The 23,873-nt window shown below is 40.0% G+C and overlaps 1 protein-coding gene across 1 annotated transcript; it reads right to left on the reverse strand.

The window, feature by feature from the left end:
- Positions 1–6,878: 6,878 nt before the first annotated feature.
- On the reverse strand, positions 6,879–7,682 carry LOC115605436. Its single transcript, XM_030479856.1, has one exon. The coding sequence runs from the start codon at positions 7,680–7,682 to the stop codon at positions 6,879–6,881; it is 804 nt and encodes a 267-aa protein (XP_030335716.1).
- Between the last annotated feature and the right edge of the window lie 16,191 nt (positions 7,683–23,873).

A 23,873-nucleotide genomic window follows, 5' to 3' on the forward strand; every position in this document is an offset into this window, starting at 1 on the left:
TCAATTTCTCTTGCCAGAGAAAATTACTCCTGAATGTGAGTTACTCATAAATGTAACACAAATCAGTGCTTTTTCAGCAGGCTTGCTTCTAATTTTACGTACAACCACCTATCGTATTTCTATAAGTAACATCAGGAAGATATAGTAATGAAAACAGTCAACTGATTATAAATCATCTGGTATCTGAAACAAACTTACGTATCTTCACAACAAGCAGGAATTATATGTTGCATCCAGGACCTACTGAGATAATATCTTTATATTCTACAGTGCTTGCTGTGCAAAAAACAATGCCTGAGATCATTTAAGATCTAATGCCGCAGTGTAAAACACACCCTTTTTTTATGCTGGTGGTTCACCATAAAACAAAATAACAGCTAGACTGACCTTCCAGGTCCCCTGTGTTGAGCTCTCAGCAAGGCACAGGTACAGATTTGTGAACTTCTCCTGGCAATGCCACCTCCTTTGTGTTTTTACACTTTTACTGCTTCTAGTGGAGTCAGCTGCCAAAGTGCTGCTTAGCTGGAGACTGGATTTACAACAGACTTGGATCAAAATGGTTTCATTGGGTTTCAAGAAAGAAACTAATTTACGTATACAAGTAGTCATTCTGCTGCAAAACCTAGAAAGACCATTCTGTACCACAGAATCACAGCTGCTCTCTTTACTGTCTAAATCAAGCTTTCATTTTTCCATGCAACTCTTAGGTCCACAGAGCAACAGAAGATGAAAGAGAAGGGACTTAATCTCATTGTGTCTTGTATGTTGTTAATTTAGAGGAATATGTTTGAAAGTAGAAGCAGGCACCAAAATACACTGAAAGCAATGACATCCACATGCACTGAATGACAACGTGAATGGATAGCAGTAAATTATGTATTCCAGTCCCTAGTTTCAGACTTCCATGTCTGAAGATTTGGACCAGGCCTGTCCTCCTAGTTCCTATTGCAAGCGTCTGCCATGCAGTAACGGAAACCCAACCTGCCAGCTACTGGTAACCTGGAGGAGACCAAGAACTCTGTTGTGACCCCAGCTGGATTTGAGGAGCTGAGATTTTACAGATAAAAAGTGGAAGAGAGATTCCTCCAACTACATCTACTTGAGACAAACCAGAACAATGAGCACACACAAACCCAATATCACTTTCTCTGGGAAGTTTCTTTTCAAAACAAGTATTTAGCTAAACGCATTTCTTCCTCTTCAAATATTTGATACGTCTGGAAGAGAGCTCTCCTATTTGAAGTGGGATACTCACAGGATCAGACAAATGTCTGCTCCAATTAATGGGAACAGTTTATTCCTGGAGAAAGGCCTACCTCCCTTTGCCTCATTAAGTACCAGGTGAGGTTTTCTAATGCAGTTTGAAGGTTGTTATCAAGCAGGCAGCCAGCCTCATTGAAGAGCAGTCAAATTAACTGATTAAAAGCTCTGCTAGTATCATGAATTTGTATACACAATTCTATTCTTACTGGGCATACTGCTTACCAAAATAACGTCTAGTTAGATCTAGTTAGGTCCAGATGTTCAGGTTTCCCTGCTGTTATACCCATTTGTACAGGCACCCATTAATTTTGAGTCAATGTTACTTCGCCAACAGGTTATATAGGGGAATTGGAAGAATGGAAAACAGCCCCTACTAAACTTGGTGATTCATCTAAACAAGTTTTGTTTCAGTAAAGCAAAATTTGTACCAGTCTATACCCCAATTACTTCAGACAAATCTGCCATGATTTGTAATTACATTATTATTTTAAATTAATCCATCCGTGAATTACACTTGTCTTTTGTTTATTCACTTGTTTAGACTGGCCTAAAAAAATGAGCAAAGCGTTCAGCCATTTATAATAAAAGCAAAATGACTAAAAAGGCCTACTTTTTTTTTAGTTTGCATTAATGAGCTCATCCCAAAATATATATGCAATAATATAGGAAATTAAGTTATAAATGTAGGGATGTGCTCCGAGTCACCACGAAAATCTGCATGCAAATGCACAATAATCACAAATCTACATTATTACAATATTAAAAATACCTACAATTAAATTATCATGTGGAAATAATCATAATGTTATTGGAAACTCAATTATTGTGGCAACCCTTGTCGGGGAATTAGCAGGCTATGGCAAAGGCAAGTCAGACCTGAATTCATCAAATATATATTATCACAATATTACATGTTCACTTCGATTCCATGCAAAGACAAACATCCTCACTCACTAGTATCTGCTCAATGCATTTGTATTATTCATGAACAACTCTGTGATCTATTATACATACAAAACTGATTGTACGCTGCTTGCCGGAGGCTACAATGCAGAGACACAGAATTAATTTTATTATATACACATGCATGATAATTGTGTAGAATCCGGTCAAATATCAAACTCTGCTCCTGTGCTCCATTATTTTACTTTCCAAAAAGAGGTCTAAGGTCAGCAGCAATTTCTCTTTGGCGACAGTGAAACTCTTTGTCATTTAGAGTAGAAAGTTCCTGGGTACTAATGAGCTTGGAGCTGTGATGAATGGTCACACATTCCCCTTCCTTTCCAACCCCCACCCATCAAAGGGAAAATGTAACTTTTATTGAGATTCTCAAGAATTCCTTGCCTCTTGTGCACACAGAAGTCACTCTGGGCTTAGAGACTTGATTTGCCAGAGAGGGAGGCAACTTTTTTGTTTGTTTTGGAGACTTAGCTGAAATTGTGTGAGATGATGATCAATACAATTAAGAAAACTTGTTTGCAGCTGCAGTTTTAATCTTGCAGGAACTACTGTTATTTTCAAGGCACTTAAGTAAACCCTCCAGAGCGTTTTCACAAGGCCATCTTCCCTGCTACAACTTTTAAACAAAACCAAACCACTATGTCCCCCTTTCCTCAATAGCACAAGAGACTTGATAGGAAGGCTTTTTTCCTCTTCTCCTAAAACTTACAAATGTTTTGCCAGAAAGAAAAAGATTAGTACCAAGACATTTGTAATTGTTTGAAGGCACAGAGATAGCAATGCATCAAACTAGAGAAGGGTCTTGAACCCATCAACAACAGAAACAGCTAAAACACAGTTCTGACCAGTTAGAGGGCAGCAATTTAGCTAACTGAAATGCTGGAGGTGCAGAAGAAAAGCCCTTGTGTTAGAGAACATCTCAGGAATGCATTTTGTCACACAATTGTTTATAACTCAAATTTGTTCTTAAAGATTTCTGGTTTTAGGTAGGCACAAGTTACACCTTTTTTAATGTAGCAATGACTCCAAAGGAGCTGGCACTTTGTAAACATCCTGTGTTTTAAGTCTTCCATGGTGGACTCATGATTATTTTCTGCCATTTCAGGCTGGCTAGGCAATTAGGTGAGCAGCAGGACCTTAAGGTTCAGTCAGCACCATTTGACTTCAACCTTTGCTGTAAAAGTAGGCAACATAAGCAGTGGGGTCACAGAGAAGATTTCTCCTGGACATCATTATCTTGACAGGTTCTGGCAGGCAGTAAGATAACAGGCAGGAAGGCCCTACCAAAACTACTTATTGTGTCACCGTTACCCAAGACCTGTGAGTTCCTACATACACATATGAAATTCCAGCAATTCAAGCCTGTACCTCTTGCTAGCAATAAATTCATGTGGTTTGAGTTCAGATAAAAATACAGATTTTAAGAAATTCAGTTGAATGTCACCCAAACTACCAAACCTCTTAACCACATGAGGAGATCAAACAATTTGAGAGGACACACTTTTACTAGGCCTGAGATTGTTGCTCCGTCTGGTATGCCTGAAAACACTTCCACGGGTTACTCACAGCATTCTGGCACTTTACCATTGGCCTTCAACTGCTAAAACATATAAGATAGAAAACCATAGCTGTTAAGCCACATTTTCGGAGCTTGTAAAGTAAACTAATTTTAAAAAATCATATAGCTTTTAGTTGGTTTGCCCAATTCCCATTATTAGTAGCCGCACTAGAACCACCAGTTCATAGCAAATTGTATTACCAGGTAAATAGCAAATTGTTGCAAAGACTGATGTAGTTTCCTCAGTTAACATTTATTTTGCATGCATCCATAGAAGCACTACATGGAAAGAGTGTGCACACACAGAAGTCTTGGCTTCATTTTCTTGCTAGGTATCAGACAGCATGGTTTATGCACAAATCTTTTGGTATTTAATATTCATAGTGCAGAAGCATTTACTGATCCCAATTAGGATCAAGGCATTTTTATGAGAGTGTTGTACAAAACAAAGATTGTCACAGTTCTGCCAAAAAGCACTTACAGTTGGACATGCTGACAACTCAAACTATCACTGCACTGTGTATTGTGGGAAGTATTTTTTAATGTTATTCTAGTCACCCTTAAATGCAAATATGAAATTATAAGTAGCTTTATGCAGTAATCAAGGGCATTCCACTTCTTGCAACAAATACAGGACAATACTTCAACAGTTACTGAGGCAGAATACTTCGTGTTACCAGGGGTTTAAATATATATTTTTGTGCATATTATTTTATTTCAGTGGTAGATTCAATGACATGATAATATCAGTCAAGCTGAATCTAACTTCGAAGATAATTCTTTTTTCAAACTAAAAAAAAAAAAGTTGGCCAAATTAACAAAACTATACATTCTATTCTGACTGTCTTCCTACTGGGAGCAATTTGACATTTGATTTCAAAATTCAGTAATATCTTTGAGATGTATCCCTTCCCCAACACTTCTTTCCCTGAGAGAGTTGAAGTAATAGTGGTTTGCTTGCATTTGGTTTAACAGAACACTTAGTCTCGCTCTTAAACAATGAAGAAAAGGCTTTTCTTTTTCATGAAGCACTAAAAAAAAAAAAAAATTAAAAAAAAAAAAAATCTTTGCATAGCCCTGTTGGCCATGATCAACCTTCCTTCCTGGGAGGCAAATTAAGACAGAACAGGTTACCTTTGAGGTGAGTTTGGTATTTAAGCATTCTTTGGGAAACTTGAATTGCTGACAGAGAACAGCTTTCCCAAGCCTGAGCAGAGAGCTTGATGGGATCAGAGCTCAGGAGTAATGTCTCCCAGCCACATGCAATCCCCAGGTCTCTTCTGCAGCCCACTGAAGGCCCCTGGCAACCCGAATCCCCCAAATGAGGCAACAGAAGATGCTTCTTCAAATATCTCCTTGATGCCAAGGATGTTTCTATGGTAATTCTGCATTCAAAGTCATAGGTTCATGCTGCGTGAGAGGCTACACCAGGGCCCAAGGAGATGAATGAACCTATCTAAGGTTGTGCATACCCAGGGGCCTTCCATAATTTTGGGTGCGCAGAAATACAAAGACGGAATAATGACAATGTTGTGCTGCACTTCAATTGTTGAGTTACTTCAATACCTTGCTCACAGATGTGTGCATGTGAATCTAATCAACCAAACTCCTCACAGACAGCAGAGATTATTTTGGGAGATTATTCCTGCTTCTGCTACAGAAAAACAAGCACCAGTCTTTCATAACCTCTTGTATACAGGGAAGTGTATCTGCATGCATACACAAACACAGCCTCTCTATATACACACAAAAAAAATTTCCTATATATATGTAGCACATTATTCTCAGAAAGATATGACTTCTAATAACAGACTCCTCTTTTTGTGCAGAAAAAAACCACACCAAAACCCTGTTTGATTGTTCATCTACCTAAAAGTTTATACCAAAAAAACCAAATTGGGGTGGAAAGGAAAAGTGGCATGGTCAGAAATAAACATCTGAAGGAAATCAGATTTTTCCATATCACTTTAAATCATAGAAAAGGAAGCTTTTCAGTATCTTCTTGAATCACTTTTTGCTTCAGATCCTAAACCAGCATATTCAACTATTCTTTTGCTGTTCAATAACAGGGACTCACATTGCCTTTTAAATGCATACAAAAGAGTTGCATCTTTTTGCTTTCATTTTCCCTGTGTTTTTGTTGCATACTGACATCAAATTCCCTGCAGGCATTCTAACCTTGCAATTGGAGAAACAGTGCTCTAGGGTTTTCCACATGTCTAATACACCTGGATAAAAAGTGCTAATTGCCACCAACTTCCATTAAACGACAGCAGTAAGGCACAAAATATGCTTGATTTGCAGATGTTAGTGCCACTGGGATTTAGCAGCAGATTAATAATTGTGCAGACCTCAAACATTCCCCTGGCACTGCCAGTGTGAGTTTCCAATGCAATGCCAGATTACAAGGCCTTTGTTTTTAGCTTGCTTTCCTAAGGAAATAACGCTTAGGCAGTTGCACTGCCTCCCTGTGCATGTATTTGGCTGTCCTACCTTCCCAAAATTTCTGGTCAATCCGAATAAATTCTATGGGAGGGTAGAGGTCACAAACATACAATGGCCTTAGCACTGTTGTGAAAAGCAGGCAACTAGGTAGATATAATCAAGCCTGTGCTTAAGTGTTTCAAATATCCTGGCTTTCTAGACTCAGGTATTCTTGTAGACAAATTAACTCTGCTCAAGTTTTGTTAGCGCTGAAAGTAGAAGGGAGATGTGCTATATCACATATTCAGCAGGCAGCAACTCTTGCATCTGACCACCTTTACAGATCAAGTGTCAAACTAGTTTCCCAATTCACGTTTTTTTTTCTTTTTACAAACCTATATGCCAAAAATCTTATTTCAGCTTGAGGCTTTGAACGCGTGTCAGGAGTCAGCTTCTTGCACAGGTACAATCTTGCTCTGGTTTCCTCCAGATAAATTCAGGGGCCAACACTTTACCTTCCTTTTTCTTCTTGCTCTGCTGCTGCTGCTTCCTCCCTGCTCTCAGCGTACATGGGCACGTTCTCTTGGGTATGAGGACACCACCCCTATACTATACAAGCTTATCGACAGCTCTGGTGGCATTACAAAGCTCATTTCTGCATGCAGCAACATGATTACAGCGAAGGTGAGGGCGAGGTTGAGTGAATGTGTTTCAACACTTCTTTCTTGGTATTTATTACTGTGCCGTAGCATTCCTGCAATCTGGCCTGCTGCTGCTCCAGCTGCTTATGCAAGCTCCTGATTGAGCGCAAGAGCAGAAGCCGTCGGTACATAGCTAGCTGGAGCCGGTACTTCTCCTTTTCCTCCTTTTTCTTATTTTCTAAGGTCTCCATTACTTTTGCAGTCTTCGTCCAAATCACCTGGCCCAGACTACAAGGGGCCATATTGCCCTTGGCATCGTTCGCTGCCCGCTGCATGTGGCAGCCCCTGGGGTCAGTCCCAGGTAGGGCAGCAACAGCTGGCAGGGGCTCACCAACCCCACTGGGCACCCTTGTGGCCTGGAGCACTTTTGAACTCTGGTCACCATTGCAGCAGGGGCTTTCAGAGCACAGGGGGGCAATACCCACAGGCTGCAGATTACTGACTACTGCAGGGTACGATGAGCCACCTAACGATGCATTTACAGCTGTCAGATGATGCTCAGCCAACCCAGAGGCTGTCCTCTGCTTCATGTCACCACTAGCCATTTCTGGGCCATTCAGGACTTTTGCCTGTGCCACGGCCTTGCTGGAGAGGATGGACAGTCTTTCTGGCACTGCTGAGCTTCCACTGTCATCATTAAGGCTGGCTAACGAAGGGCTGACAGAGGAACTGGGGGATGCCATTACAGCATCATGATTCAGAAACGGGTCTTCATCATCAATGACATTTTGGATCTCCTCTTCATCTCTTGGTATTACACTTATTGTCTCAGCCATTTATTGCATGAGCTACAGAAACTTTCTGTGGACAAAGTGGAAGCAAGAGGATTTCATTTCCACATACACACACAGAGAAGCCCAGTGCAGAGCGACATTTGAAGAAAGAACCTTTCTTTATATTTATATATATATTACTTTTCTAATAAAGCACAACCCTTGGGTCACTTCAGGCCATTTCTTGTGATTTGCATTAGATGTTCATCGAGACACAACATTAATCCAATAATAATTAAAATGATATACTGTACTATTAACATTCTCAAATCTTTAAAGGCAAGTGATCTATCCCTGCAGCACTGGCTGTGCTGACTAATTAAACAGAATACAGTTGTAAATGGGCATTGTAAGCACTTCCCCCATGTAAGAACACAGCTCTAACAAGTGTAGTTTGTAGAGACGGGCAAGTTATCATGATTGATCAGCTTTAAAGGGAGGTGGATGTACCACAAACAGCAGGTTGCCTTTAAGTGCCCTCTCCAAAATTAATATCTGCTACCAGTTTGTTTACAAGGTTGCCTTTCCCCCTCCTATTAATTCTAACAGTAAAGCTATATTAGCACCATACCAGCCATACAGGAAAAAGAAACCAAATACTTACCGAGGTTACGGGGGAAAAGGAAAAGAGTTACAGTGCATTGTGTCTGTGTGTCATGTTTTCTTGAATGTGAGTCAGCACAATCTGGAACAGAAACATCACGGTGCTGGAGCAGGAGCAGCAAGAGCATTATGCTGTTCCACCCAGCAACACAGTCAGTCCCAATCACAGAGGAGTGCTGAGCTGGTTTCTGGCCCCGCAATGGATATTCGTCCCTGGCACCCAGTTTTTATGTCATCTTTGAGCACCAAAATGAAAACCAGCGTTGGATGACACTTTCCACCTCAAAAACAAACATACCTGATTCACTCATTCTGTGAGGGACAATATCTATGGCCCTTCCTCGCCAGTCAGCAAGGTGGTAGCACAGCACCAAAAAGAAGGTAAGGCATTCTGGATGCCAGTGTATGCATTTTCCTTCAGAGAAAAAATTTAATGGCATGAACAAGCTAAACCCAAAAATGAAACAAACATTCAGCACCAACCAAATGTTAAGCATAAAGGCAGGCAGAAGCTGTAGATTTGTTTAATGTACACCCATTTTTCATTATGCTGGCCTAATCTTTAACAAGCAGCTCTACATCCAACTAAGGTATCCCACAGAACAATAAACTTTGTCTGCACCTCCGATGTTCAGAAAAGCTGCCTTCAGCATCCTTCCTCACTTGTAACGCCAGGAACAAAATTCACAAATCATCTATCTTCATTTACTTCAGTCAATTTTCCACAGGGCTTCAGCTGCCCCAACACTTTCTCTATTCCATTCTGCTAATATAAATAGACGAAAGAACCAATCCAAACAACTATCTAGAATCTTCCTGAAGCTGGAAATGAATGAAAGTAGATCCTATCTCCGCTTCTACACATGCTACAACACAGATAGCAACTTCTTATTTTTCATCTGTACTGACTATCTTTCTTTCTAATGAATCTGTTAGGATATACCACAAACCTTGAACACATGAAGTCCAGTTAACATGAATTCAGATGAATTCAGATTAAATGAGGTCTAACTTGAAGGCATTTTTTGGTGCAAGAGATATTTTGCACTGAGTTGATAAAATAAACTAAGCCTGCTGTGTTTATGTGCCAGATCATGCTGCAGATTATATAAATAATAATAGGAAGAGATTAATATCCAGAGAGTTAATAAACTGTGCAAGTTTCTATCTTGGTGATTCCCATTTATCTGAATCACAAGTTATGGTAATTGAAGAATATGGAATTCAGATAACAGGGATTTTACTGTATTACACACTGAAAAGGTTCACTGTAATACAGCATTATGTAGAGTGTCTTTTGGTTTTGGCTGCTCTCCTCTCCAAAGCACTGCAGGCATATCTTCCCACTACAAAAAGGTAGGTGCTCCTTATTACATGGTGTCCAGCTATGTCAATACTTTTCTGTTAGCAACAGTATTCAGTTCCTTATACAATTGCAGTAATTTGCTGCAAAATAACTACTTTCTAATAGTCTTACAGGGCATGAAAAAACGGTTGGGTGGGGGATTTTTAGTGGGTTGTCTTGTTTGGGTTTTGGTTTCTTTTGGCAGGGGGTTAAGCTCTCTGCAGCTTTATTTTTTTTCAGAAAAATTTTACCGGCGGTGGTGTTTGAAGGGATGAGAACAAAAAACTAATTTTACACAACACATTAGTTTCATCAAAAATACTATGAAATGGTTTATAGGTGTGGATCTGGGTGGAATAAATAGTATCTGATACAATCAACTAAACAATAAAACTAGAAACAATCTAAACTCATTGAGCTAGATGGCTTTTCATAGAATATTATGACTTCAGCTGTAATCTATGAAGCTTAATAGCAAAAAATAGTCTATTGGACTTAGAGATTCAACCAAATAGAAATATGTGAGAGATAGATACATATTTATTATTACTAGAATGCAAGTGCCATTTATGGCTAGGGCTGCATGCATGCTTCTGTTATTACCCTCCCTTCCGTTGTTCACAGTGTCCGAAAATCTCACCTAAAGCAACAGATGGAAATTTTCTAGATTTAGTTTCTGCCTGAAGGTGAATATATACTGAACACTTCAGCCAAAAAACTGAAACACTCAAGTATGAAAGCAGGAACAAAAAGAGTCTTATGGCTGGGGAGACTTAAAGAAACCTTTCAGGAGAAAGGCCTCTTGTGTAATTGAGAGACCCGGGAATAGGGAACAAAACCGCAGCTCATTTCAAACAGAAACATGTAAATTCTTGTTCTGAGATGATACAATAATCCTTCTTTCCCACCCCCCACAACCCCAGACTGTTACCTTGACAAAAAGTGACTTACAGTTTAGCTCCCTTTTATTTGCAATTCAACAGTTTAATAAAGAAACCTAAAAAGACCTTACGTTAGTTTCTTCTGCGAGAGGCACATTGTGCCATTTTCCTGATGAAGAAACACTTTGAGAAGAGTTTGCTATTCTCCCTGAGAACCTGTTGCAGGCGGACCCTGTTCAATGCCACTCCTGGACTTGTTTCCTTATGGAACCATTCCAGACAGCAGCTTCTTTGGATTTCACAGTGAATACATCTGTCAGCCTAACACACTGAGAATTTCAGGTAGGTAAAATGAAAGCAAAGACGCCTCCAGTTGAGGTTCATCTCATTTTATTAGCACCCACTCACAGGTAGATGTGTCTGCAGCAGTTTCAAGGTGCAGCCCCTGGGGAGCCACCTTCAGCATGTCAGGTCCATGCCAGCAGAGGTTTGTACTCCATTGCACTCCTTCAGACATTAGCTACAAGAGATACTTGGCAACCTACAGTTTCATATCTGTAAGCACATGCTGAAACACTCTATGCTCGCAGGCTTATGGAATGAGGGCTTAGACATCACGGTTGTGTCTTGCATGTAGCAGGAAAGAAATGGTCACAGGGGAGTCCCTGCAGATAGTCATGACAACTATTTCTCCCTTCTTTTCCAATTATAATGCCATTCTCAAGCATAGACAGATGTGAGGACAGGAAAGTGCTTGGTCTTGGTTTTTTATTAAGTACAAATGTTTTACTGAAGTTCAAAGCATAACAGCCAAACACATTTACAAACAGCGTAAGAAGGTGATAAGCATTGGCAAAGATAAGCCATTATAAGACCATGGCCTGGGAAGCTATGTTGTTTTGTATTTGAGTTCAGGGAGTAGTTTTAACAAAGTAGTAAAAAGTATCCTATTACACAGTAGTGTAATTCCATATTTTATATTAATTGCTCTTAAAGATCAAAAGCCATATTCTGTCTGTTAATGTACACATTCACATGGCCTCCTACGAAATCAATGAGATCCACATGTCTGCATCTGAGGCCTAAATTTTTCCCCAAAGATTCTTTAAAATCCTTTTACAGGGCAGTAAGTCATAGAAGAAAGTCATATGTTGCCTTTCCTCTGCCTCCATACCCAAAACAGACACGAGTTATTACAGGCTGCTCTGCATTATGCTGCACGGTAACAGTACCCCGAGGGGCCAGTGGCCAGCCCAGGATTGCCATGGCTCTGCGCTCCTGCTCATCCACACCTAGACATTTCTACAATCGTTTTACACCAGCAGAGATATAAGAAACGGAGCCCAACTCCATGTACCGCCCACTCATGATATCAAGCAGTCCTCTAGATATTTCAGTGACAGGGAAAATGGACATTTCAATGGCTTTCAGGAAATTAGGAATATGTACAGAGCTCCAGCACAGTCATGTGTGCAGATAACAGGGAAGCTTTGAAGAAAAAGCAGAGTGGATACATGATTTTACCAGTGAAGAAAGGTTTAATGGCTTCAAACACAAAAATTCAGGGATTCCAGTAAACCATCTTTATATTAAGGGTAAGAAACATTGAACCAATTTGTGCTATGACTGTCAAAAATTAGCAGGCTTGCCGCCAGTCTCAACAAAACTGCCTGTCAGAGGCGCAAACCTCTGAAGAAATAGCACAGACTGCATTCACACTAAGGTTGAATTGAGCTTGCAAGCTTCAAAATCTCAAGACTGCAGGTGCCAAAGAGACCCAAACACTAGGAGGGGCTTGCTGACAGCTCTCACTGCAATATTTCAGCAACTCTACTCCTAGCCCTCCTTGGGCTTAAACATTCCCAGGGACACAAAATGAAAAACGTATATATATGGCTTTATAAAGATATTTTAACAGTGGAATGTTTTGATTTTTCCTCAAGGCAGCAGCTGTTCTCCCTACCATCTACGTGGGAAGCATTAGCTTATGATTTGGACCACCATTCACTGAGTAAAAGAATAATGGCATCATTGCCTAAACCAGTTTACAGTTTAAATCGACATTCCCGCCATCCAATCCATGGAGCCGTGTTTTTATGCTGAAACAGCTACAAAGACCTTTCCAAAGTTTTGTTGTGAACTCAGGGATCTACTTCAGCTCAACCAATAAGCAGTTAAGATTGACACAGAGGCCGAGGTGGAAATGGACAACCCATGGCAACACTTAGCTGGGTTTTTGTTTGATTTTCTCCCATCTGGGCAGGCTGATGTGAATTGGGCAGACCCAATGGGCATCAAATGGGCTGACACATTTCAATGCAAAGCAAACTCTTTGCATTTCTAGAGTGGGTTAAGAATGCTTTGCAACTGACAGATAAAGGAGTAAAGCTTGCATGACCAGGGCATTTTTTCAGGGTGCCTATCATTTTGTTCAGCAAAAAATGAAGTCTTGGAGAGAGAGAGAAAAAAATGCAAAAGAATTTAAAGTAGGCAGATCATGTAACCTGAGATGCTATTACAGCCTTCCTATGGAGAAGAGACTAAAAAGTTCTTCCTGCAGAAAAGATGGTATTTGAAATATATTTGAACAACCTTCGCTATTAAAAGATTTTAGTGTTGCTCATATATTGCAAATACTCCATGCCTGGCAGGTAAATTCTGGATTACCCAACCTAGCTGTTAGATTTCAGATGCGAAAATGAGTATGCAGACAACTCGCGTGTCTAGTTACAATTCACATCCGGTATGCACTGAGAGAAAAATCCTTTCTGCTAAGGAATATGTAAACAGACCATGTAATTTTTTGATAATTGGTGCTTATGTTTGCTTTCATTTTGACACCTGATCATAACTGACAAACTGATGGCTAGGAAAGAAGAAAACTTTAAGCTGTAAGAATCATAAACAGAGCACTGTGAGAGACGAGGGAGAAAAAGAACCCATACATGGGAGGAAAACTTCAGGAAGTGGGGCTAAGCCACAAGTGGTTAGACAAATAATTGTTTGTTGTTTCATCACAACTCAAAATGAACTAACAGACCTCTCCAGAAGCAAAGCAGTTTTTAGTTTTTTGGGTTTTTTTTCCTTAAAGTAACAACATTAAATGCTTTAAAAAGGGTGCGCATTTTCTGCCTTAGCTAGAATGGTATGAGGCAAGACTAGTCAAGAAAATTATACTTACTATCATTTTTTGTTAAAGTTTCAGATCAAGTGGCTAAAAAGAAAAAAAGTTATGCATTCATGATATTTAAGCCTAAACATTTCCGCCAACCTGAAATTGACTCATGAGGAGCTTAACTCTACAGATCAGTATCAAGGACTGAAAAGACTGCACTACAAACACTTTCTCAAAAATTCTACTTGCTCATTCAGCATGCCTTGGTGCATAGCCCATTATGGTGTCGCCTACATATCAACCCTCACATGGCGCCCAAAGCAATCCAGCTTTATTCATAGTGTCTACATATGGCTCACCTGCCGTCTGTGCTGTCCACACACACACACAGAGTGGGAATAAAACCAACTTTCCCCAAGCTCACTTGGGGCTGAGAAGACAGTCAGGGTTGCTCACTCCTTAATGGCTTTGATGCTGCTAGCATGGCTGAGACAGGTGCGAGGGAGTAGGATATGAGCCTGTCTGTCAGCAAAAACATGATCTCAGCAGTATGCAGTGTAATTGATCTACATCTCTGCTATGGCAGTTAACAGACTCCAGTGAGCAGAGAAGGCATACGGACCACACGTTTTGTTGTACTTGATTGTGTTCTTACTTCACAACATAGGCATTTCTCAGCAACCTGTATTTTTGCAGCCTGCTTCCAGTGGTTAGTACAGATAATTCTTTCACACCAGCAATTTCATTTTTACATCCAGAGGCTCTTTGCTGAGTGTCTGTCAAAGTCCAATTCATTACCTGCAGAATTATCTGTTAAAACCCTATCACTTTTCTATAAGTAAAATTTTTAAGAGATTAGAAAGTAACAGAGAAGAGATAGCCATATACAATTAATGAAAGATAAGCCTCCAAATGTTTGGAGGTTTATTTTAGAGATGTATATCTACAGATATGTATTTCTTAAAGGAAGAAGAGATATGGAGTCCAATTATTACTTGACTGAACAGAAGACAGGCTAAAAAAGAACAATATGAGATACCAATCCCACTGAAGTCTCAGGCTCAACAGAAGAAATAATGTGCCCTTCCCAGAAACAGCGAGTACTGTTAGGTTCTGGATGTGAAATGTAGGCAATGCTTCCTTGTACCACTTAAGTTCACTGCAGCTCTGCCTGCTCAAACCTTGAATCCCTGTTGTACCTCCCTGAGCCCCAGGCAAAGGTCCTGCTAGAACCCAACTGGCACATGTGGGTCCCTAATCTACCTTGCACCCAGAAGGCACTAGCAAGCTGTTATTAACTCCATTGACACCGGGCCACAATTTTATCCTCAGTCATGCCTACAGAGCCTCCTTGAGATCTACCCAAAGAGCATTAAAAGAACACAGAGCAAGATCAGTGCCAATTATCAGTGTATTATTTGCCACTTTGCAAACTTTCTCCCCATCTTTTTTAAAACCTCTGCCAACACACCACCGGCACTACCTTATTGACTCCTGAAGAGATTCCAACACTTAGTGGAGGCATTGTACTAATTAAGATTTCGAGAGCAGTAAGCAAAAACATTGTGTTTGACCTCACACTTGGCAAATTACTCACAGTTCCCTGCTTCCCTTCACAAGATTGTCTCGATAACAACCATTCCCTGTAGGGATCTGAGACAGTGGGTGCAGCAAATAAATAAATAAACTAATGCCTACGTATGTGAAATCCACTTCCTTAGGCAAAAATAATGAGTCAAAAAGAGAGGGATCTTCTGCTCTCTTATGTATGGTAGTTGTACATACACCAAGGTGCAAGAAACTTTCCAGAGACTTCTGTCATTGCTTGGGTAAGTGGTAATTCAAATTGCCAGTCTACTGGTTTCAGGAACTTGCATTACTCTCAAGGGAAGGTTGCTGTTTTGTCATTCTAAAAGGGTGGCACTCCTCTGCAGCTCCTTTCAGAGAAGAAAGAAAAGGTTGAGGGAACGAGTGCGTATCACATATGCCAGAAGGAGGTGGAATTGGCCAAGTTAAGGCAATTCAAAGCTTTGAGACAGTGTAAACATAAATCCATGCAGGGGACAATACATGTATGAGCAACACCCACACAGACTGAGGTCTTGCTTTCTTGCTTGGAAGAACAAACTCCTCTCTGAACTCTGCTCATTTTTACAGACAAAGCCACAAAGCCCATTGGACAAAAGTACAAGTCATAAGAGAAGTATAGGGCACCGAATCTAGGTAATTTATCTCATCCTAAAGTGTTTTCAACACAGACAGGGGAACTGCCCCTACGTCAAACGACGTAACTTTCAGATGACTAAATCCACAATAGTGCACCTTAACCACGAGGCACATATTAGTGAGAGAGACTGAAAGCCCAGCCTTAACACAGTTAGAGCAGGAACTCTTGGTCAGTGGAGAGGGTGATCCTTGTACTGCTATAGCCAAATAGCTTGCAGCAACCACTGTTTTAGGGGTTTCCTGAGCTTGATGATGCATCTAGATAACTGCGTTCAACAGTCACTGATGGAACTATTTGCCTAATTCCCTTTTGAAGCCTTTTATGCCTTTTGGCTTCTATAACATCCCATGGCAATGAATTCTGCAATCTCATTTTATGTTGCGTGAACAGTATCACCAACACAGAAAGCCACACCTTTACAGGGATTCAGTAACATGCTGACACCATCTTACTTTTGTCTTGTTTAATCTCATGAATCATAAGCAACACAACAAAGATTTCTACATCTGTCTGCTCTTTTCCCCAATATGAAAAAGCTCCTTTAAAAGAATGGCTAGCAACGGGCAAATAACCTGGTATATTTTTGCACAGGAATGTGTATTTCTCACATAGCTCATTCTACCATAAACCCAAGACTGGCTGAGGCTATTCAGCAAAGGTGGCAAAACATGGCGGGGGGGAGGTGGAATTATTTGCAGAAAGAAATGTAAGGCTGGGAGTGGACAGGGAATCCCCCAACCCTGCAACAGCCCAAGTAAGAAGCAGTGGAGTCTCCCTGGAGGAGAAAAGCTAGGAGAAACCAGCAGGAGTTTTAGAGGGAGGGGAGAATAAGAAAAAGCAACTGGGAGAAGACAGAAAGATGTCTTTAGGTTTCCACAAGAATTAAACTGGAGAAAGGAGAGCAGGAGGGATGGCAGAGAAGCAGGTTAAAGGATTGTATTCCTGTTGTTGCCAGCAGAGAGCGAGTAAGAAACGAGACTTGGACTGCTTCTCTCCGAAGTCTGCTGCCCTAGGCAACCGTTTACTTTGCCTTTGCCCAAGCCAGAGAGAGATGTTACAAAATGAGTTTCCAAAATGCTCTGAGTCACCAGAACATAGCTGAAATCTGTGGATTCAAGCCACCTTTCAAGATTATGAATCTCTTCTGAATATCCATTATGCCGATGATATACAACAAAATCACTGCTATAATGCAATGTACATGTCAACTTTAAGGATACAGTCCCTGTTCAGATGACATCAGCAGACGGACACGTCAGCATGGTGGATTACCAGAACAAATGCTTTAGCATGCAAAGTGATGTGATGCATTTTGACAACAATTGTTCTCTTACGTTTGTTTCTGTGTCAGGTTTGACATGACTGTCTGCCAGGACAATGCTCAGGATCCTTTGCATTGCTTTGCAGAAGCTGATTATGTGATCAAATGCTTAAAGCACATAAAATCACTTCCAAGATTCAATGAGATAGATGTGCCAGAAAAGCCAGGAAGTGTTTGAAATAATTGATGCTAACAGCTAGACCTGGATTTTCAAAAGAATGTGTGTTTTGTTTCAGATTTGGATTTTTTTTTGATGGTGGTAGTTTGGGCTTTTTTCTTCTTCGAATGCACTATCACATAAACTGCCTAGAAATTCAGCCTTAGCATAATGTTCACATCAAATGAAATTTACCCGTTAAGAAAGAACATACGCAGGGTCCTCTCTGAAGTGGAAAAACCACAGTCTTTGCATAGAGAAGATCCCCTGCGAGCCTTCTTACCCTGCGCACATGCCTAGAATAACACAGCAGACCCAAATGGCATAATAGAGCTGACGCCTGTAGGATTTGGAGACAGCACTGACCTATAGCTCTTAGCAGCCCTTTCTGCCCTGTTTGTGACACTGAAGTTTTTCCAGTAAAGGCCCAGACCCCTACAGAAGCATTGCATATGCAGATGGCTGTAGAAGAAACAAAAAGGGTTACCTGCTTTTATCACTTTTATATTGCATTTCCAGCACACCTTGAACCATCACACAGTCCCCAAAGGAAAGAAGCATGATTCCCATTCAAGAGACAAGGGCAGAAGGCAAAATGACTGTGGCACTTGCCCAAAAGTCTTGATCTTGCATAGAACTTCACCCTGTGCTCCTAGTTTTTGGTCTAGCCTGGCACCAGTGTCTCACTACGCAGCTCTGCAAGAGCTTCAGGCCCTCAGAGATGTTTAAGCACTGAAACCAATGAGAAGTGGTACCTACACGCTTTCAGAAATCTGTCTTTAATTTCACCATCCCATAAATCTCTTTAATGGAGACATCCTTCATCTTTTCTGCTTCACAAGCCAGTTGTGAAGCTTAATTACATGATGATTATGAAGCCCAGTAAATACAACATATATTAAGAGTAGTTAATGAGATTTCTGTCACAAGCAGACTCTATCTCTTGTGAAATATTACCCACATGTTGCAAAAAAAAAAAAAAATTGTTTTTGAAAGAAAAACACAGACATATTCAATATAAAACAAATCCAGCTTGATTACTTTCATAAATAATATGTTACACAACTCAATGATATTTATTAACACTGCATGGAAAATAGTATAGACTTTTCTGACCAAAGTGGAATACTGTCTGTTAATCCGTGTATCAGTCATTACCTGCACAGCACAGCCAAGAGTGGGACCGCAGACCCACAAGAGACATATTTCCCAAGGGATCTAGTGGCTTAAATACCTTCAAAGACCTGACATGAGGTCCCGTTGCAGCAAGTGCCACACAAATCCACTGCAAAAAGATAAACTCAAGTTTCAAATTGTGTCTATTTGGTAATGCAGACTTACCTTACCACGGGGCCCCATGTACAAAAAAAGCGCAAATGAGATCACTGGAATCACAATATACTCAGCCGGTTCAGATTCTTCACATTTCTTTAACTATTTGCCCATAGTCTTTGTATGATCAAAGTACCTTGTGTTGCCAGAAAAGAATAAAGAAAGGAAGAAAAATAAAGAAGAAAAGGTCTAAAGGCTATGCAGTATTAACTGTGTAATGGGTGAACGGGGTCCAGTGCAAAGACAAATATTTTCCCAAGAGATACTCACATACTAATTAATTCATTTCCTAGCATGGGGGAACTTGGCTAGAGAACTACATGCGCATGTTAAGACTGTAGAGAAAGCACTGCTTGCATATTCAGAGCTTTCTCCATCAGTAGTAAAGCATATAACCGAACAAGGGTAGAAGGACTCAGGGAAGGAGTGATTCCTCAAAAGATAGAGCTCTTGGGCACCCATCCTTCTCAGACAACAAACATACATCCTACCTAGGCTGTATCTGAGCAAATACACTTCATAGATTAATAAGACTCTTACAAAGCTCAGGCAGGAGTGATTTTTAGCACATGAAACCTGTCACAGCAAGTTCTATTAATATTCACCAAAGGAAACCTGTTTGTTGACCTAAAGTGTGACTGCTTCTTATTCTCTTCTTGTGAAATTATGTAGGTCCTGTGGGACAACTGTACTGAGCTTTTGACGTAAATATTAAAATTCTATTTAGATGTACAATGTTTTAATGCAAATTTTTACCATAAAACCAAATGCTCCATTCAGTTAAATTAATAGAATTACAAAAAGATGTAATGATAGCAATTAAGTCTTGAAAATGCAAATTTTATAGTCAAGGACAATTACTTCATTTATAGTATACTGGAATGATGCCAGATGAAGGTAATTTAGATCCCCCGAGCTCACAGTTATATCATGAAGGATATCTTAATTTCATTAGTACAACAAAGATGGGTGAGAAGTTAGAGAACACAGAAAAAAAAAAAAAGAGAAGAGAGAAAAATTTGACCTTTCTCATTTCATTGCAGGTAGAATACATAGATCTTACTAAAGTATTAGTAATATTTCTTTCTACTCCCATCTCTAAAAAAAAAAAAAAATGCCTTTTTTTTTTATTAGCAGCAATGGAACATTAGTATGTAAAAGGTCAGCTTCATTCAGATACTTAGAGCAAATGTGCCTATGTCACAACAGTTATGGACCTCCTATTATTTCAATTTTCAGGATGCATAGAGTGTTAGCTCATGGCTTACAAGGTCTCAAGCCATGGCCTCAGGGACACATGGTTTTCACTCCAGTAGGACTTAAAATGTTGTAAAATTCCACTCACTCTTACAAAAGTACTCCTGTCTCCCCCAAAGAGGCAAGTCAAATATCATTAGGTTTTCCTCAGCACAGCAAAAAGTGATTAACTAGAAGCAGAATAGAGAATGATGTACTACTGATTTCCTAGCCTGCTGTGATGGGGCAGGAGGAAGGAGTGTTTAAAAATAAAGAAATAATCTAAAAATATTGTTTCATACAGATTCTTTAGCGCATTGCCAAGTTCAAATAGGAATCTGAAAGCCTCCAGAGGTGTGTCTTTCTTCTTTTTTCTTTTCTTCCTTCCTTTCTTCCCTCACTGTACTTACAGCTACTCCTAACCCAAGCAAGTATCCAGGGAAGGGCACACTACATATGGTGTACTATGAAGCTTAAATAAAAAGTCTTTCCATCTACAAGTTTTTCTTCATGATCTGCTGTAGCCACTGCAGAGAAACCCAAGCCCAAAAGGGATGGACACTCTGAAGAGCTGTATCATCCTAAAAGATCCTCATTATACCAAATTTCCTTCTCAAAACCTAATGTGAGCTCTGAAGAGAGTTGAAAATCTCCAGAGCCAGAACAGTAAACTTTTCCACCTTCTTCCTCAGCCTGAGCACAGGTAGCAAGGGTAACACAAAACACGCTTACCAAGAGAAGAAAGAGCACCTCACCCACACAAGGAGTGCCTTGCTCTAAACATCGCACGCCGGAGCCGCCCCCAAGCCTCCCGCCGGGGAACCGCCCCGACTGCCCGTTGGACGGGTTATCCCCCTGCGCAGCACCGGGCTGTGACCAGGTTGCGGCACTGCGGGACTCCCGCTCGGATCAGCTTCGTAGGCCCGGCTCGCTGCGAAACGCCATGTATGGGAGGGGTTTAACGTTTTTATCCTTCATCCCACTGTCGCCATGCTGGCTGGTGTAATATTTTTAAGCGGCAAAATGCATACGGGCAGGTCTTACTGGGAGAACAAGCGAATCTGTTTTGTTGTTCTGACCTACAAATTCACTAAATTTGTTCTTCAGTGGCTTAGTTAAAGGCCCTGTTTATCATAGAAGTGGGCATCTTAAAAATAAAAGGACAACTATAACCTGAGTTTAGGTCATTATTGATTTTAGTAACAGGGCTGTTGGCTATCTCATTTTAAGAAAACAAGCCTATTCTGAATGAAAAGTTTCCCTAAGTAGGGTTTGTGCTTTTCCCTCCTTATTCCTGAATTAAAGCACAGCATAATGCATGTGGAGTCATGCTGGCTTTGCTGCCTTAGAGATGGTCTTGTGAAAATGGGAACAGGCCCAGTGCTTTTTTCCGCCCTCTACTTGTCAAAATGTGTGCTCAGGCACACCTGCGCTGCTGTCCATATTTTGCACAGGTCTCACAAGTGAAAGTCTAACCGCGCTGAAGTGAGCTGGAGAGATGCGATTGATTCAATGGCAGGATTTCACCCCGTATTTCTTCAAGTCAAGGACGCTATCAGTCCCCCCTGCTGCTTTAAGCCGGTGAATGAGATCCTGCCTCATAGAAAGTCCTTGGCTCCCTGTGAGGTTCAGATTTCCTTCAGTGAATTCTGTCTTCTGTCATCCAAGAGAAAAATTAGACTTTGTACCAATATTGACTTTATCCCATACTTCTGATTGTTATACGCCTATTATACCTGGTGAGTTAACTTGAGCTTGTTACTTCTATTTATTTATTTACTTGTTTGTTTATATGGACTGATACAACATCACAAACTCAGAAAGTCTTCATGGATGTTATTTGGAGATTTGGCTTTATAAGGAGTGCTTGAGTGAATTAAGATTGGGTATGTATGTTTGTATCATATTGTACACTACAGCTTAAACTTCCATGTCATTTTACTGAAAAGCGTAGATTTAACAAGCCAATAGTTTGTGAATCTGCTGCATCTCAGCCATTGCAGGGAGAAATGCTTTGTCCAGTCTATTCCCAATATGTCTTAGTTGTAAAAAAACAGGCTGTGATTGTAATAGGATATTGATTAGTCTGGATCCCATACAGAGCAGAACTTGATTCTTTGGTGGACCACTAAAGGTCATATTGCTTGATTGCTCCATAGCTTCTAAAATACAAGAAATATTGAACCAAAACTGCTTTCAATTATACTCATGTTATCTGAAGCCTGGGAATGTAACTAAGGGCAGCATTTGGCCTGTTCTGTTAAAGAAATGGGCTGATTCTCACCATTTCATTTTGTCACTTTGCCTGCTCTAATTGATGTCCTCAGATAAACTTCATCCCGTGGTAAGTACGTGCACACCTATTCAATTAGTGGACTTACTTTTGGATGGATATGGCATACAGTGATTTGTGCGTAGTATTATCTGAAAATCACATTGGGTTTAGGCCTAGTTTTGGTTTACATCTTCATATGCATTTCTGCAGAACAGTATTTACAACTGTTTAGGTACCTCAGATTTCCAAATTCCTCACTTGACCTGACTGTCAGAATGATCTTAGGTCAGCAATGAGCTAACAACTTGCTGTTAAATAAGATTTAATCAAAACATAATTCGCTGTGGTCAGTGAAATGAATTAGCTTTTTGTGCTAACAAAGATCCAGGCCAAAAATTATATAATGATGTCAAAATATATCGTGGAAAATAGTATAAGTCTAACTCTTCCTTTTATTAGACTGACACCACCGAGACTGTAAGCACAGAAATAGGCTTCTAGGAAATGTTATAATATAAGTGAAGGAAAAAATTGTCCTATTCTGTCTTCTCTCAAGAAATTAATTTTTCTAGTGAGAACTGCATTAGAGTAAATTCCATTTGTGGTCACCCAGACAATTCAAGACAACTGCGCAGAAAAATTCCAGCAATAAGTCAATTATTTTCTTGTTCTTATCAGAAATGTGAGTTAGATTTAGGTTGATACTAAATTCCACTAAACCCTAAAATGCAATAGAGAAATAGAGGAGTCATGCATTAAATTTAGTTGTTCTGTCACTTGATAAGTTAGAAAGCAACTTCTCTAGTGCATAGTTATTCCAAATTAATGGATAAATTCTGGGGAAAAAAAAAATCCTATTTCCAATCCATATTGCAATGTTTCTTGTGGAATGCAATCCCCTTTTTACTCTTGACCTGCATTGAAAGCTGTGTGCATGGGATAATTTCTTTTCTGTTTTCTAATGTTGTTCTTCTCACTTTATGAATGCTCAAAAATGTGACCAATTGTTCCTGATCATTTTCCATTTTCCTAACTTTCTGAATACTGAAGTGGGCTTCTTTTGAGACATTATTTAACGAGGATTTAAGGATTTGTGTTTAAAACTTCATATTCTCAGAAGTTGCCTGTAATTTTTGGAGACTTGGCAGTTTTGGGGTCCAGTTTAGACAACTGCTTGATTTTCAAATATTCAGAGTGCTCAGAAAGCCTGTTGAAGCACAAACAAGGCTTTCAGTGTCCTTTAGGTCCTTTAGGCTTATTCTCTTCATTAACCCCAAACTGAGGTATTTTGGAAAGCTCTGATTTTAAAAATCCCATTCCTTCAATGAATTCCACAGTCCTATGCAGAAGGTCAGTGGGAAGACTAGGTTGAGCCCAGGCTTTAAGTTTTCCTGATTCTTGCAAGATGTCTTACCTATTGGACAGTTCTCAGCAACTATAGCCATCTAAGAAATTCAACCAACAGAGGAAATTGTTAGCAATATTCTGTCCACATAACGAAAAACCATCTAGAAAAACTTTTTTGAAGATGAAGAATGGCTTGCTTAAATAATATGTACATATATTTGCATATTTGCCCTTTTTTACCTTGTGAAAAGGATGTATTATAAAGTTGCAAGACAGAAAAACCAGGTATCAAATTTTAGAAGAGTATAGAGCAATCTTAGCAAAAGCAGACTGCAGATCCACTGACACTATCTTG

The sequence above is a fragment of the Strigops habroptila genome, chromosome 1, assembly GCF_004027225.2.
Source record: "Strigops habroptila isolate Jane chromosome 1, bStrHab1.2.pri, whole genome shotgun sequence".
NCBI lineage: Eukaryota > Metazoa > Chordata > Aves > Psittaciformes > Psittacidae > Strigops > Strigops habroptila.